This window comes from Saccostrea echinata, unplaced genomic scaffold (assembly GCF_033153115.1).
Source record: "Saccostrea echinata isolate AGI-Se365-2 ecotype Australia unplaced genomic scaffold, CSIRO_AGI_Sech_v1 ptg000032l, whole genome shotgun sequence".
In the NCBI taxonomy this organism is placed as follows: domain Eukaryota; kingdom Metazoa; phylum Mollusca; class Bivalvia; order Ostreida; family Ostreidae; genus Saccostrea; species Saccostrea echinata.
Window position 1 is genome coordinate 3,122,818 of NW_026889781.1, and position 13,808 is coordinate 3,136,625.

A 13,808-nucleotide genomic window follows, 5' to 3' on the forward strand; every position below is an offset into this window, starting at 1 on the left:
ACAACCTTTGCACAAACTATAACGAATTTTTATCATAAATAGCTTAAATAATACAGTTAATGTCATGAAATCATGATAAACTAAATTCAAACTAAATCACTACTATGGCCTCAACATGATTAACTTATTAAAAAAGATTATCTTTACATCCAGAAATGTGATTAAAGCAGATTTGGAAACAAAAAATATCACAGAATTAAAAAAAATCCACATTCAATGTCCAACTCCACATAACATCTGTTGTTATAATGAAGTTTCATTGGGTGGGATACCATTGTTTTCCAAGACCAATAGCCTCTGCTTCAACATATGAATCTGTTAAATCAAAAACAAATTTACTTACTAATTCATATAATTCAAAGATTCGTTAAAATGTCAAAGTTTTAGACGATGCATGTTTCTATACGGATTAAAATTTATACCTTCCCCCTTCAATATACATACTCTGAACCCCCCCCCCCCTTCCCTATTTTAAATACTACTTTTTTTTTACAATAAATAAATGTAAATCATGTAACGAAAGTTTTATCAGTTTTTTTCAACCTTCCATTGGACATATTAAGCTTTAAAACTTCATAACTAATGGTGGACATGAAAGTACATGTATCAAGATTTGAACTTAGCTGCAAATCTGTAGCTCGCTGGTCTGAAGATATTGGGATGGACGACCAGAGGGCCACCCATTGAAAAAAAAACACACTTATAACGAAGTGCCAAGGACTGGCGATTTCACTTCCTTATCAATGTAATTCATTATATCTGTTAAATTCACAATATTTACATTTCCAATGTCTTTTTCTGAGATAAAACTACAAATAGTAAAAATACTTCATTTCTACATAAAACTACTGGTTCATCGATAGGCGTGGTTTAAAAAAATCACGTGTAGCACGAGAATTTGCGGAATCAAGAGCATGTAAATATAAGGAATAACTGTCAGATTTTTGGGTTTCATGACGATGATCAATCGATTGGCTTGCGTGATAATTTTATGCATAAACGCTTATGCCGAAGGCGTTTATGCATAAAATTATCACACAAGCCAATTTGATCACATCATGAAACCAAAAAATTAGACAGTTATTCCTTAAATATATTTTAAAACCACAGGGAATGAAAATAACTTCGTTATAAGCGCCAATTCATTTTAAGCCTGTTTGCTATAAGCGTGTTTTACTGTATATTTATTGTGCTAAAAAGTGTGCTGTTCCTCAATGTAGTTCTTATATTTAAGCTTCCATCTCAAAATATTAATAACCCTGTTTTGCTAACATATTCATTTACTACTTTCACAATAAAACATTTTCAAAAACTGTTGTTCATAGCCCTCCTGGGCCTGAAATTAAGACCATGGATAATTTAGCCTATTTATACTGCCAATTTAAATGGCAAGACAATTCAGTCCAATGACTTGTACACAAATGTTTGAAATGGAAGTAGTAAAAAATATGTTAGTAATACTCTTAGATACATGTATACAGAGAAATAAATCAAGAAACAGTGCACTTTTTTGTGCGCATTCATTTTCAATGGGTGGCACTGTGACTCTGGTGATCCATCCCAATTTTCTCAGACCAGCAGGCCACAGATCTGCAGCTAGATCTGAACTAAGCCAATGAATAAGAGGTACATTTGTACCCAGACTTATAGACTTTAAAGAATCATCATAATATAAGCTCATATTGTTGGTAAAAGGAAGTGTGGATTACAGGGGGTGTCAGCAAACAACAGAACTCTTATCACTCTATCAAACTTCCAGGAAAAAGAATGCACTAAATGAAAAGTTATAAAAGCTCTTAAAAGTCTGGATAAAAGATCTGGTGATCTAAATTTGAACAAGGTGTTGGGAATATTTCAATGCTATTTTTAATGTTGAAATAATCATTTCAATTTTTTCACTTCAAAGCCCTTATTCCCTTTTAGTCTCCATTACCTTGGCCTCACAACTTTTTGAAGTGGATTTTTCAGCCATGAACCCTTACCTGTGCCTCATATCTTTCTGTCAGAGCTTGGATCTGAAATTCCAGTTTCTTCAGTTTTCCTTGATATTTCCTCTTGGTTTTTTCAAACACAGTTATCAAAGCACTACAATAAGATATCTCACAATCATATTCCTAAAAGGCAGTCTCTTTAAATTAATAACTTGGATGAAAAATTACGAAAGTGTGACCTTGTATTTATTTTAAAATCAAAGTTTACCAATAGTCATCTAAAAATATATGAAATATTCAAACTGACTTGTTGAGTTGTTAAAATATTTGAAATGGTCTCTTGAAATATTCAAACAGACCTGTTGACTTGTTAAAATATTTGAAATGACCTCTTGAAATATCCAGACTGACCTGTTGAAAACATTCAAACTAACTTGTTAGCTCTCTTATGGTCATTGACGAACTCTGCAGACTGCTGATGTCGGATCTCAGAATTCCTGGACAATTTCTCCAAAGCCACCACCAGTTCTTGTACCCTAGATTTTAGCTTCCTTTCTCTCTGAAGAGCCTCAGACAAGTCTTGAGATGACCCCTCAGGTAGGTCACGTGATGCTTTATCAGCCAATGGGGATGAATCTGAGTGCTGCTGTTCTGCGTCCTACAAAATGAAAGAAGAAATTGTTCAAACTCGGAACAAACTTTAGAATTTTATGAGTGAAGGGATACCTAGCTGTATTTATTAACGAATATGGACCTAAACAGGTAAGAGATTCTATTCATCAACTGAATGAAGTAAAATACACCATGTGCGAGTTCAGTTTTTTTCCTAATATAAATGTATACGAAATGCATATACATCCTAGGGCCTTAACTCACATTTTATTCAGCCATACCTGTTTGTTTGAATGTTAAGAGGATACCAACAAATTCAATGAAATTTCATGAAACAAGAAGCATCGGAGATAAATCTGTACGAGTGTAACATATCTTACTCTGATCGCTGAGACTTATTCCTCTCCTCCATCTCGGACTTGAGATGCACTATCTGAATAACATATCTGAGGTAAAGCTTTATGAGATTAAAATATCTAGAAACCTGAGACTTATTCCTCTCCTCCATCTCAGACCAGAAATGCTCTATCTGGATCACATAACTGAGGTAAAGGTATATCAGAAAAGAGTATCTCGTTTGATACCTGAGACTTATTCCTCTCTTCCATCTCGGACTTGAGGTGCTCTATCTGGATTACATCGGCCTGTTCCCTGGTTTCCTTCCCACTGAGTCTCAGTTCCAGGGCATTCTTTTCCTTTTCCAGGAGGTAGTTCTGAGCCCTCAATTCTGCTTTCTCTTCCTTTAATGAAACATATAAATAATTACTCCAGTAAAAACAATTGGTGTATCAACTTATGTTTGCTAAATGTTACTTTTCAGATAAGCAGCCAACGTCTTGACATATCAATTGATTATTTTGTGTTCTTTAAACATCAACACAAAATTAATTTACTGCTCTGCAGACATTATCTAAAGCAGAGTATGTTTTCTTTGAGTGTTAGATGCAACTGCACCTAACCATGATACTGATTTTTGTACTATGCAAGGACTATCTGAAATACTTTACATTTCTTAAAGTGATTTTTATTACGAAAAAAATCAGCTCATATCTCACAATATTTCATACAAATGCGATTGATATTTATAATATCTAAACAGCAAGGCAAAGTGTCACTCCTTAAACAAACCTTCATAGCCATGAGTTTCTGCATCAATACAGCATTTTCCAGATCTAGCCTGCACGCCTCGGTCTGTCGTGTCGGCTCGTTGACAGGGGCGTCCATGTTCAGGCTCTCCAACTCTATCACGGTGGACTTGATTGATGCTCGCTCGGTTTTCAGTTGGTGGATGTACTCTCTAAGCTTCTGTTCCTCTGCTTTGGAGAAATCTTCGGAGTAACAACGACTAATGCTGGTGCTAGAAATATTCAATGGAAAAAAATGGAAGTTTTTTTAGTCCAATTTTTTTTTCTAATGTATATTTTGTTTCAATCTAGTTTCCTCCTTTTTTCAACAAAGTCCTTTTCAATCAAAGATTTAGTCAAAATTGAAATCAGTTCAGTGGTTCTTGAGGAAAAAATGAAAATGTGGAAAGTAAACTGATGACAGACATAGACAAACTGACCATTGTGTGCCCCATGCGCTTAGACTCAGGTAAGCTTAAATGTCCTCTTCAATTTTTTTGGACAAAGAAATAAGTTACAAGTGCCAGAGGAAAGATTCCTCAAATAAATAAAGTTTATTAATTAGGAGAGAAGACTTATTTTTTTTTAACCTAAGTTTGCTCTTAATATGCTGAATACCTTAGAATGTGTGTGGAGCTATCATCCCTGGGATTAACACCAAATATCCTATCAAACTTCTGAATAAGATGCCTGGCCACATTTTCCGCAGTCTTCCGAGTATTCCGAGTTTTCTGAGCCAGCTAGTTAATTTCTTGCTGTGTCTGAGCTGAGCTCCTGAACCCCTGAGTAACTCCAGCTGATCTACTGTTTGATAATGACAACCCCAACTCACTCTCAGTCAACGACAAAACAACATCATAAGCCTCAATAGTCTGATCTGAATAATTCAATGCCAACTGCAGGGCAGTATAATTGAACTCATATTTTCCTATAAGTATACACAACCTATCTGACAAAGACTTGGATTCCATCAACGTCGGATTTAGTGGATCGTTTTGAAATTTCAAACTGTCAATTTTGCTTTGCAGTCTCTCAAACTCGATCTCGAATTCCTGTACTTTGCTCTCTTCTAGCTCTCCTCGTTCAGTGTAGAGATTTTGGACAATTTCTTGCATGTTTGAACCTTCCTGATTGTTCTGTACCAAATGTTCAGCTACTTTGGTGTTTGGAAGCCGCTAAGATGTAGAGAAACTTATGCACATTTAATTGCATGGAGCATACTGACATGATTTGATTATAGTCAAAAAAACTAACCTTTAAACCCCGTTTTTTCATCAGTCTTGCTTATTTTTGATTGTAAATATTTTGATAAGAAAATCTGCTATTTTAAGACAAAGGATTGAAAATCTTCATATTTTTAAAATTTTAAGACCATTTTTCAAAAACGTAATGAGCAGAGAGATTTTTTCCCCCCAATTTTTTTATCATCTTAAGATATTCTTACCCCTCCAGACTCGAGTTCACAGCCCAGCACAGGGCGCTCATTCGAGCATGTCTTGAGCTTTTTGAGTTCAGCAACTTCGTCTACTGGGAATGTTGCATTATGGGACATCTGAGACCTGATAGAAAAATAATCAATATTCAATTTCTTTCAATACTTAATAAGACATCATTCACTGCATTGATTATGCACTGTTTCTCATAAAATATTCTTAAAAATATCAGCGTTACACGCCACTTGACCTTGAAGTTTGACCTACTTTGCAAAAAATATTTAATTTTTAGAGGCAGGGTTTTGATAATTAGCAACTATACATGTTTATGAGCTTATGACACTGTACTTTGAAACTTATGACATACATTTACCACACTAACTAATATTTAAATACTATGAAAATACATCGGGATTCCGAAATGGATCGTTGTAGACTAACAATTGGAGGATTGTCGGAAATACTTATTAATTGATAAAATGACAAATAATTATTTCTTTTTAATAATGTCAATTTCTTATTCATTTTAGCTTTGAGGGTTGGGGAATCATATTTATATTTGATTTTCAGATTCTGTCGCAGTCTTACCATCCGTGGATTTATTTTTCTTTTGCAGGCAAATACATGGACTATAATGCTGGTAGCAAATGAATAGCTGACCACTCTTAAATTTATTTACATCTTTAGTGAAGCTATAAATCGGGAGTCACGTGCCTTTCTTCAAACACTCTATTTAGCTCTAACTTTAAAAAGCTCTCAAACTTCATGGTATATAATTGTCTGTGTATATAAACTTGTGTAAGTGCCGGATCTATTGAAAATGAGAGTGAAATCTTTAATCTGCCTTTTTTTCTAATTTTATGTCAAAATAATATAGAAAACAAAGAGAATACACGTATTTACCACTTGATATTAACATATGATGGGGAGACCTAGACCTAGAAGTTGTTTGGTCTTGGAAGTTCGCCTAGCCACAACATTTAAATATTTACATTAATGTTTAGCAATCTAGTTCAGGAAATCTCTGTTTATAATGATAGAACAAATGATCGGTACTGAGAATAATCTTACTTATTTATGAGTTCTTTACATTGGTGAAGTCAAAAGCGGTGGTATCGTCTGTTTAAGTTTACATACCTTCAAAAGAATTTCGTGTTAAAAAGGTAAGAGCGATTTTAGGCTCATAATATTATTCCAAACATTCTTCACACGGAAGGAAGATCTAATGGACATCTGTTGATTGAAAAAAAATATATGTTTCAATTATTTCATCTTCTTCATCAAGTTAAAAGCTCCGAAACCAACTTCACTGTGACAGAAATATGTAGGCAAAATCATCTCGCCGTGTGATTCGGTCACGCTATGACCTCTGACCCCCTAATAAGTTCATACAGAATTGAACATATTTTCTCTTCAATAGGTTCATTTAAGAAAAATATTTGCAAATGTAAATATTACTACTTAAATAAGGAAAGTTGACGATGGAAAACCTGAAGTCATCTTGTTTGTCATACAGTTTAGTTGTTAGTTGGCCCTTATCGTCTATAGTCAGTAAAACATCCAAATATGAAACGAATGTGGCAGACTCTATGGTGTCTTTTATTTCAAGTTTGCTTGGATTTATCGAGTCGAAATTTGAATGAAGATAACTATTGTTAATTGATAATGCGTCGTCGATATATCTAATTGTCGAGTTGAAGGCCAAAGCAAGTGTTTTCTTCTTCTCATGTAGAAGTTTATGAATAAATTTTGATTCATAGTAATTTAAAAAAAAAAGGTCAGCGAATAAATGTGCAGAATAAGTGTCCATAGGTATTCCAACAGCTTGTTGGAAGACCTGGTCTCCGAAGACTACATAAATGTTGTCATTGAGGAATTCCAGCATCTTTTTTCATATCAACTTCAGAGTACTTGTGTATAGAATCAGAGTAAATTTTAATAAACAACATAACTTTAAGCTTATTATGAATAAGTTATATTGCTTCAAAAAATTTAAAGGGGGAGCCATGTATTCAGTTTTCTGAGTTTTTTGGGAAAAAAAATGAGATATAAAAAGTATTTGTTATCTTTAAGAATAAATTATTTTACCATATTAACCAGGTCTCAAGAAAATAAATTGAAAACAGACATGTCTAAATTTCAGGCTGTGGATCCAAAAGGAGAGAAACTTTATCTGAACATATGAAGTTTCAATTTCAAGAAAATAAATATTTAACTACATAACTATAAACTTAACATGAATGAGTTATATAGTTCTAAAGAAGTGTGTGGTGCATCCAAGGGGATAGTATTTTGAGTGCGGGATCCAAGGGGAAAGGGAAACAATTCATGAATTTAAAAAAACAACAGAGATATATATTAAAAAAAAATATTTTTTTTTATATTTAAGAATAAATCATATTACTATATGAACCAACCAGGTCTCAAGAATATAAATTGAAAGCATATATCTCAATTTAAAATTAGTATAACTTTGGAAAAAAGTTTGACAATAAGACAATGACAATGATTAATGTCTCCGTCATTTCAATTATTATCATGAAAATAAAAATATATAATGAAGATTTCATGGAGTTTTATACCCCGTGCAACAAAAATGTGGGGAAAAAAACCCCTACATGTATAATTTTTAAACTTATATGGGTTTAAAAACCCACAAATGTTTATATGGGTCTTTTTTCCCATGGGGTTTTTGCTGGGTTTTTCATGGGGTTATTTTAAGGACCCGCTTTACACTAAAGGAAAAGATTTTTTGGACATTGAGAAAATTATAGTGTGTAAAGGTGTATATATTGAGCTTAACTCTTACATTAATTTTCAAGATAGGGTATATTGCATTCAACCCAATGAAAAAATGTTCAAAGACAATGGAGCACTGATGAACAGAAATCACTGTCGTATACTTAAATGGGTAAATTACCTGTTCAGTCTATTCAACTTGGCCTATTAAAATATTATGAATGCTTGATTTGATCTGTCTGAATAAAAATACCATAAAATCAGAACTCTTTAGTGTGCAGTGTATAGAGGGCTCTTAAGTAGATGTTTCCCGATGGGATTTTTATCGTTGCCCCTAAATATCTCAAAAACTAGCAAAAAATATTGTATTTTTATTTGATAACTGTTGAAAAACCTCACCATTTAAAGAAAACCCCAAGATGATAGCTAAAAGAGAAAAGGGTGCGCAATTTCGGAAAAATGTCAATTCCGAAGTTGTCCGTCTCAATGTTTTTATTGAAAAAAAGAGGAAGAGATCCATAGGAATTTCAAATTCGTTCTTTTTTATCATTGCTGCCAGTTACATTTCATATTAAAGTCCTTTCTCTGAATTGCAATGCCCGCTGTAAATACAAGAAGTTTCTCTCACAAAGATGGCATTTCGATCATTACATTACATTACTATTAATGTTTTAACAATTGTATTTTGATATTTACAAAATTTTTAATTTTTAATACTCTGAAAAATGAAACGAATACGTGAGAAGTTTCAGTTGTGAATAATTGGTAAACATCTTTTTTTTTTTTATCATGAAAGTGATGGGTAACCTGGAAACATATTTTTTATTTTTAACACAAAGAAAATGTCTTGAGTTTTGCCATAGATCTATTATTAATGGGCAAGTCTTTTCTTGTTAGGTTTTGTGAAACATCAATGGTCACGCGGGTGGGTAAAATATCACACTACAGCCTATGCAGTAGTAAAATATCACACTACATCCTATGCAGTCACTTCTCTTAACCGCCAAGATATGACGTCATAATGGAATATGACGTCATGTCACTGCAAACTTGAGCTGCCATGACGGGGAGAGTGTCATAAAGTTCAAGACTTTAGGAGGTTCGATCCTGAGCTTTTGAGCAGGATTTTTCTGGATCTTTATTTCTAAAATTCATATCATATTTAAGTTCTTACATTAAATTTGGATTCTACAACTCAGATTAAGCTATATTCAATGAAAAAAACCCTGATTAAATTCCATACAAATAGGATTAAGCCAGGAAGTATATTTTGTGGCGGAAGTTTTTTTTTAGAAGAAAATTATCAAGTTTTCTCTTTTGATCAGTACTGATCAATCTGCTTAAATTCAGTAAATGTTTAAGACTTTAAAATAATTTTCTAGCTTGTTAAATTTTTTATTCCAGAAAAATGGCATCTTTTGAGTGCAGAAAGGTCAAACAATTGATTATGCGAAGCAATTTTAGACTTTTTCTTTGTCACAATTTTGATGTGTCTTTTTTAAGATGAAATATGGAGATAACGAACAGTATTCAAGCTCAAAGTCCATTAAAACAATACAAATCGGAAGCAGAGCAAAAGCGGACCTCCAAAAACATCGGAGGTGGGATCGGGTGCCATGGAGGATTGAGCATCCCCTGCCGACCGGTCACACACGCCGTGTGCTCCTTGTTATGATCGTGAAATAACGGAAAAATCCATCGACAATTCAGTGTGTAAATAATGGCCAAATTCATTTTGGTTGTTGGGAATATTAAAAATATTTAAAACTGACATATGATTTTGAAGAACTTCCTCCTTAGAAAGGGAGCTATGGGTATAAATTGGATTGTCACTTATAGAATTAAATCCCAGTTCTTCTAAAATACAAATAAAATAATGAGCCTTACAAACAAAGACAATGTTGTTACCTCCTTTGTCAACTGGGACCAGTACAAACTGATCGTGTAGTCTATCTAATTCTTTTTTCACTTCTGAATTATTAAACACAGAAAGATAGAATTATTTAGAATAATAGTATTATATTTTGTCCCATGATTTATTTGGATTGGAGGGAAAAAATTGAAGACGTAATTTATGATTAAGACACAACTTCAGTGCAAAAAGGTCATATTAAATGTTTCGTTTGTTTGTTTGTTTGTTGTTTAACGTCCCTCTCGAGAATTTTTCACTCATATGGAAACGCCACTACTTGCCGGTGGAAAGCTGCAAATTTTGACCTATACTCGGCACTCAGGGCCATTGAGCAGTGAGTGATCTTTTTCGTGCCAGGACCTACTGCGACACGGGACCTCGGTTTATACGGTCTCATCCGAAGGACCGGTCTTCACGTCCCAGAGTGGGATTCGAAACCGCGACGTAAGGATCAACTCCTTACTCCGCGACTCTAGAGCAGACGCTCTAACCACTGCGCCACTCGGGCGACCATATTAAATGTACCGTAGCGCCAAAACAAGCATATTGACCCCATTTTTTTTTTAATTAAGCTATGTGTGTAGATACTAAAAATATACTTTACAAAAAAATATAAGACGTTAAATATCAGGATCCAATCTCTTTAATTCAAACCACATGCAAAATGTTAGAACGTTACAGTAAAATTCACGTGTCTTGAATGTAGTTTTAAGCCGGAGAGTGTATAATTATTATTGAATATTGAAAATGTACTTTGTTTAATTTCTCTGGATTGAAATGAAGTGTATTCAACACGATATTGCAAACACTTGCCTTTGAAATTCTCCCATTTACAGGTAGAATTTATATGTATGTATATAACAGGCTGGCGCAAGTGATAAATAGCCATTCTCTGTAAGCATTTAAACTGTTATATAGGGAGTGTAGCACGCTAGGTCTTAGATTTTAATGAAACTTGGCACACATTCCTATATTGATAGATGAAACTAAAATTCATAATGAAATGGTTGCTATGGTCAATGGCTACCATGGCAACCAACATACATTTTACATGGCCTAAAAAATGCTAAATTTTGATGAAAAATTACTCTTTTTGACTAATTAAAAGTCTTTAATACAACAAGATATTTACATGACTTCATCTTTTTGCCAAAATACATAAATTTTATAGTTCTTTAGATAATTTCTAGTACTTGAGTAACTTTACCCAATAGAAAAAATATCGCCCGTTTTAAGTAGGATTTTTCTGGGGAAAAATTGTAGATTTTAGGCTCTTTTGAAAAGCCTGATATAAAATTTTGCGGACATTTGGAAAAAATGAATACATTGGTTTGAAAGTCCATATATAGTTTTAATATAAACTTGGTATTCATATCTTGTTTTCATGTTACCATGGTTACAAACTTACGCTTTTTTTTAAAGAATTCCAGACAAGGGCAATAGGTATCAACAATCAGTTTCCATATAAATACCTGAGTATTCTAAAATGGATTAAAACCAAATTAGTTATGTGGTACACAATAGCAAAAACAAAGAGAAAAATCAATTTTCAAGACAAAAGGTCAAAGGTCAAGGTCAAAATGACTCGATTTAGATGGAAATATAAGGAAACTAAGCACATTTTTTCTGTGTCCTAACTAAAACTTTCGTTATAAAACTTCATGAAAAAACAAATTTACAGTTCTGGTGGACAATAACTACATGTAGCATCACATGAATTGGTAAATACGGACAGAAGGTCAAAGATCAAGGTCACAATGGTATGTACAAATTGCATTTTTGTCCCCCACTTTCACTGAAAGTGGGGGATATTGATTTCGGTCTGTCTTACCGTCCATCCGTCAGTCTCTCTTTCTGTAGCACTTTCGTTTCGGCCCGATGCCTCGAGAAGCCTTTGAGTCTTTGCAATGAAATTTTGCATGAAAAATTCCCGTGGCCTAGGGAAGACTCCCATTGATATTAAGATCAAAGGTCGAGTACATGAATTCATAAATTCTGTCTGTTTAAACACTTTATTTCTGTGCGATATCTCGAGAAGCCTTCGAGCTTTTGTATTGAAATTTTATTTACCACAACTCCCTATGAACTAAAGAAGACTCCTATTGATTTCGAGGTTAAAGGTCAATGTCAAAAATTTATGCATTCTGTTTGTGTGTAAAACTTTCATTTCCGAGCGATATCTCAAGAAGCTTTTGCAATGAAATTGTATATCATAACTCCCTATGGTCCATCGCGCTCCTCTTAAAGTGTCCCCTCTCCCCCACCCCCACCCTCTGACCACCATCCCTCTAGATCCGTACATGCTCTTCTTTTTTTTCCTTAAGCAGGAGACACAGATTCTCTGAATTAGTTTGTTAGTATAGCATTTATACTTGGATATGTGAAAGCGTATCCTGTTTTATACACAAATTATTTTACTGAAACTGGTAAATAAATTACATTCTCACCTTTAGCTTGATGTATAATATGAAAATGCTATGAGAATGTTTTTTTAAGGTCATTTATTAATAAAAATGTAGTTAAGTCAAAATATTGAAACCCTATACACTTACCATTTTGAGTGACTTGTACTTAGAGAATTGTGCTACATGCATGAAAAACACTCTTTTGTTGTTTTTGTAGACTAAGTCCTTGATCTAAAATTACATTTTTGACCCTATTCAACAGCCCACACTTTTCCAGTGACAGTCAAATTATGTTTTCCTGTGACTTTTTTTCAGAGAAGTTGACAGAAAAAGCCTAAATTCATTTTACTTGGCAATATTATTCTTAAAAAATTGAAAATTTAGAGACATTGATGATAAACATTTCAACCCAAATATGGATGGGTTTACACATAATAGATCTGCTATTTCCCAGAATTTAATCATTAATAATCTATTGTAAAAATCTGATGGACCTGTTCGGATAATCTGTTTTTGAATTTATGTCGGTTGCTAAATTTGAGTTGGTTGGTAAGTTTGATGGAATCGTACACCTTATGGTGTGTAATGTAAACATAATTTCTAAAGTTTAGTCCTTGAAAATGTTGAAAATAATAATTCGTCCCTGCCTTCTTCCTACGGTTTTTCATTCTTTTTTTTTAAATGAATATAGTAAATTAACCAATGACCAGGACTTACTCCACCCCTTCCAAGAACCATGTAAAAGCATTTACCCCACATAAATTGGTGATGTAAAAAAAAAAGGATCCCTTGTAAAACATTAAGAAGCGTTATTTATAAATATTAAAGGAAGTGTTTCATTCATAAGTGATTAACCCCAGCCCGCCGCCATTCCCGAGGTATAGATTTTTTTTTTTTTTTTTTTTTTTTTTTTTTTTTTTTGGTTTAAATTTATGATTTTTTTTTTTTGGTGGAAAAGGGGAGGGGGGCTTGTCAGAAATTTATTTATGTTTTCATTATTAATAAAATAAGCTAGATATATTCAATATTAATTTTACTGCTACAAGGTTCAATCTAAACGTATCTTAGTCCAGAGAAATGATAAACTGTTAACTTTAAATATTATTCAGACAATTTGTATTTCTATGCAACCCCCCTAAAAATATTAAAAGTATAATTTTTCCCCTTTTTTTTTTTTTTTTTTTTTTTTTTTTTTTTTTTTTTTGTAGCACTTATCAAGGAGAGATTATTTATTTTCCTGTCAGTCAAGGACAGATTATTTATTTTCAACATTTATAAGAACAGATTATTAGTTTCTAAAATCTGTCAACCCCCCCCCCCCCCCAATCAAATGGTCCTCCCTTTAATGACAGGCATCAACTTACATCACATCATTCAATTTAAACTTGATACACATGTACTTTTTTGTTGCCAAGCCTATTTTTTATCCAACTTTCATCTTCCAGTTTTGTACGAGCATGTAAATGTAGCTTGACTTTAATTATTTAGGTAAAATCAAAAGCCTACTTCTCTCACATTACAATTCATTTTTTTTTTTTTTCACATTTGTTTTTAAAAAGAAACACTGGCTTTCCAGGCTGTTATTCATTGTAATATATCACTCTGACTAAAACACTGTACAGTTCAATATAATTCTGATATCTTAAGTTTAT

The 13,808-nt window shown here is 33.2% G+C and overlaps 1 protein-coding gene across 1 annotated transcript in view; it reads right to left on the reverse strand.

Moving 5' to 3' along the window:
- Positions 1-222: 222 nt before the first annotated feature.
- Positions 223-13,808, reverse strand: part of LOC133197997 (colorectal mutant cancer protein-like) — a 91,697-nt gene continuing 78,111 nt past the window's right edge. The window contains exons 14-17 of the mRNA XM_061334146.1: positions 3,128-3,283; positions 2,366-2,589; positions 1,983-2,085; positions 223-315 (exon numbers count right to left, since the gene is read on the reverse strand). Coding sequence (XP_061190130.1) covers positions 244-315; positions 1,983-2,085; positions 2,366-2,589; positions 3,128-3,283 — 555 coding nt within the window. The 3' untranslated portion in view covers positions 223-243. The remainder of the gene's footprint in view (positions 316-1,982; positions 2,086-2,365; positions 2,590-3,127; positions 3,284-13,808) is intronic.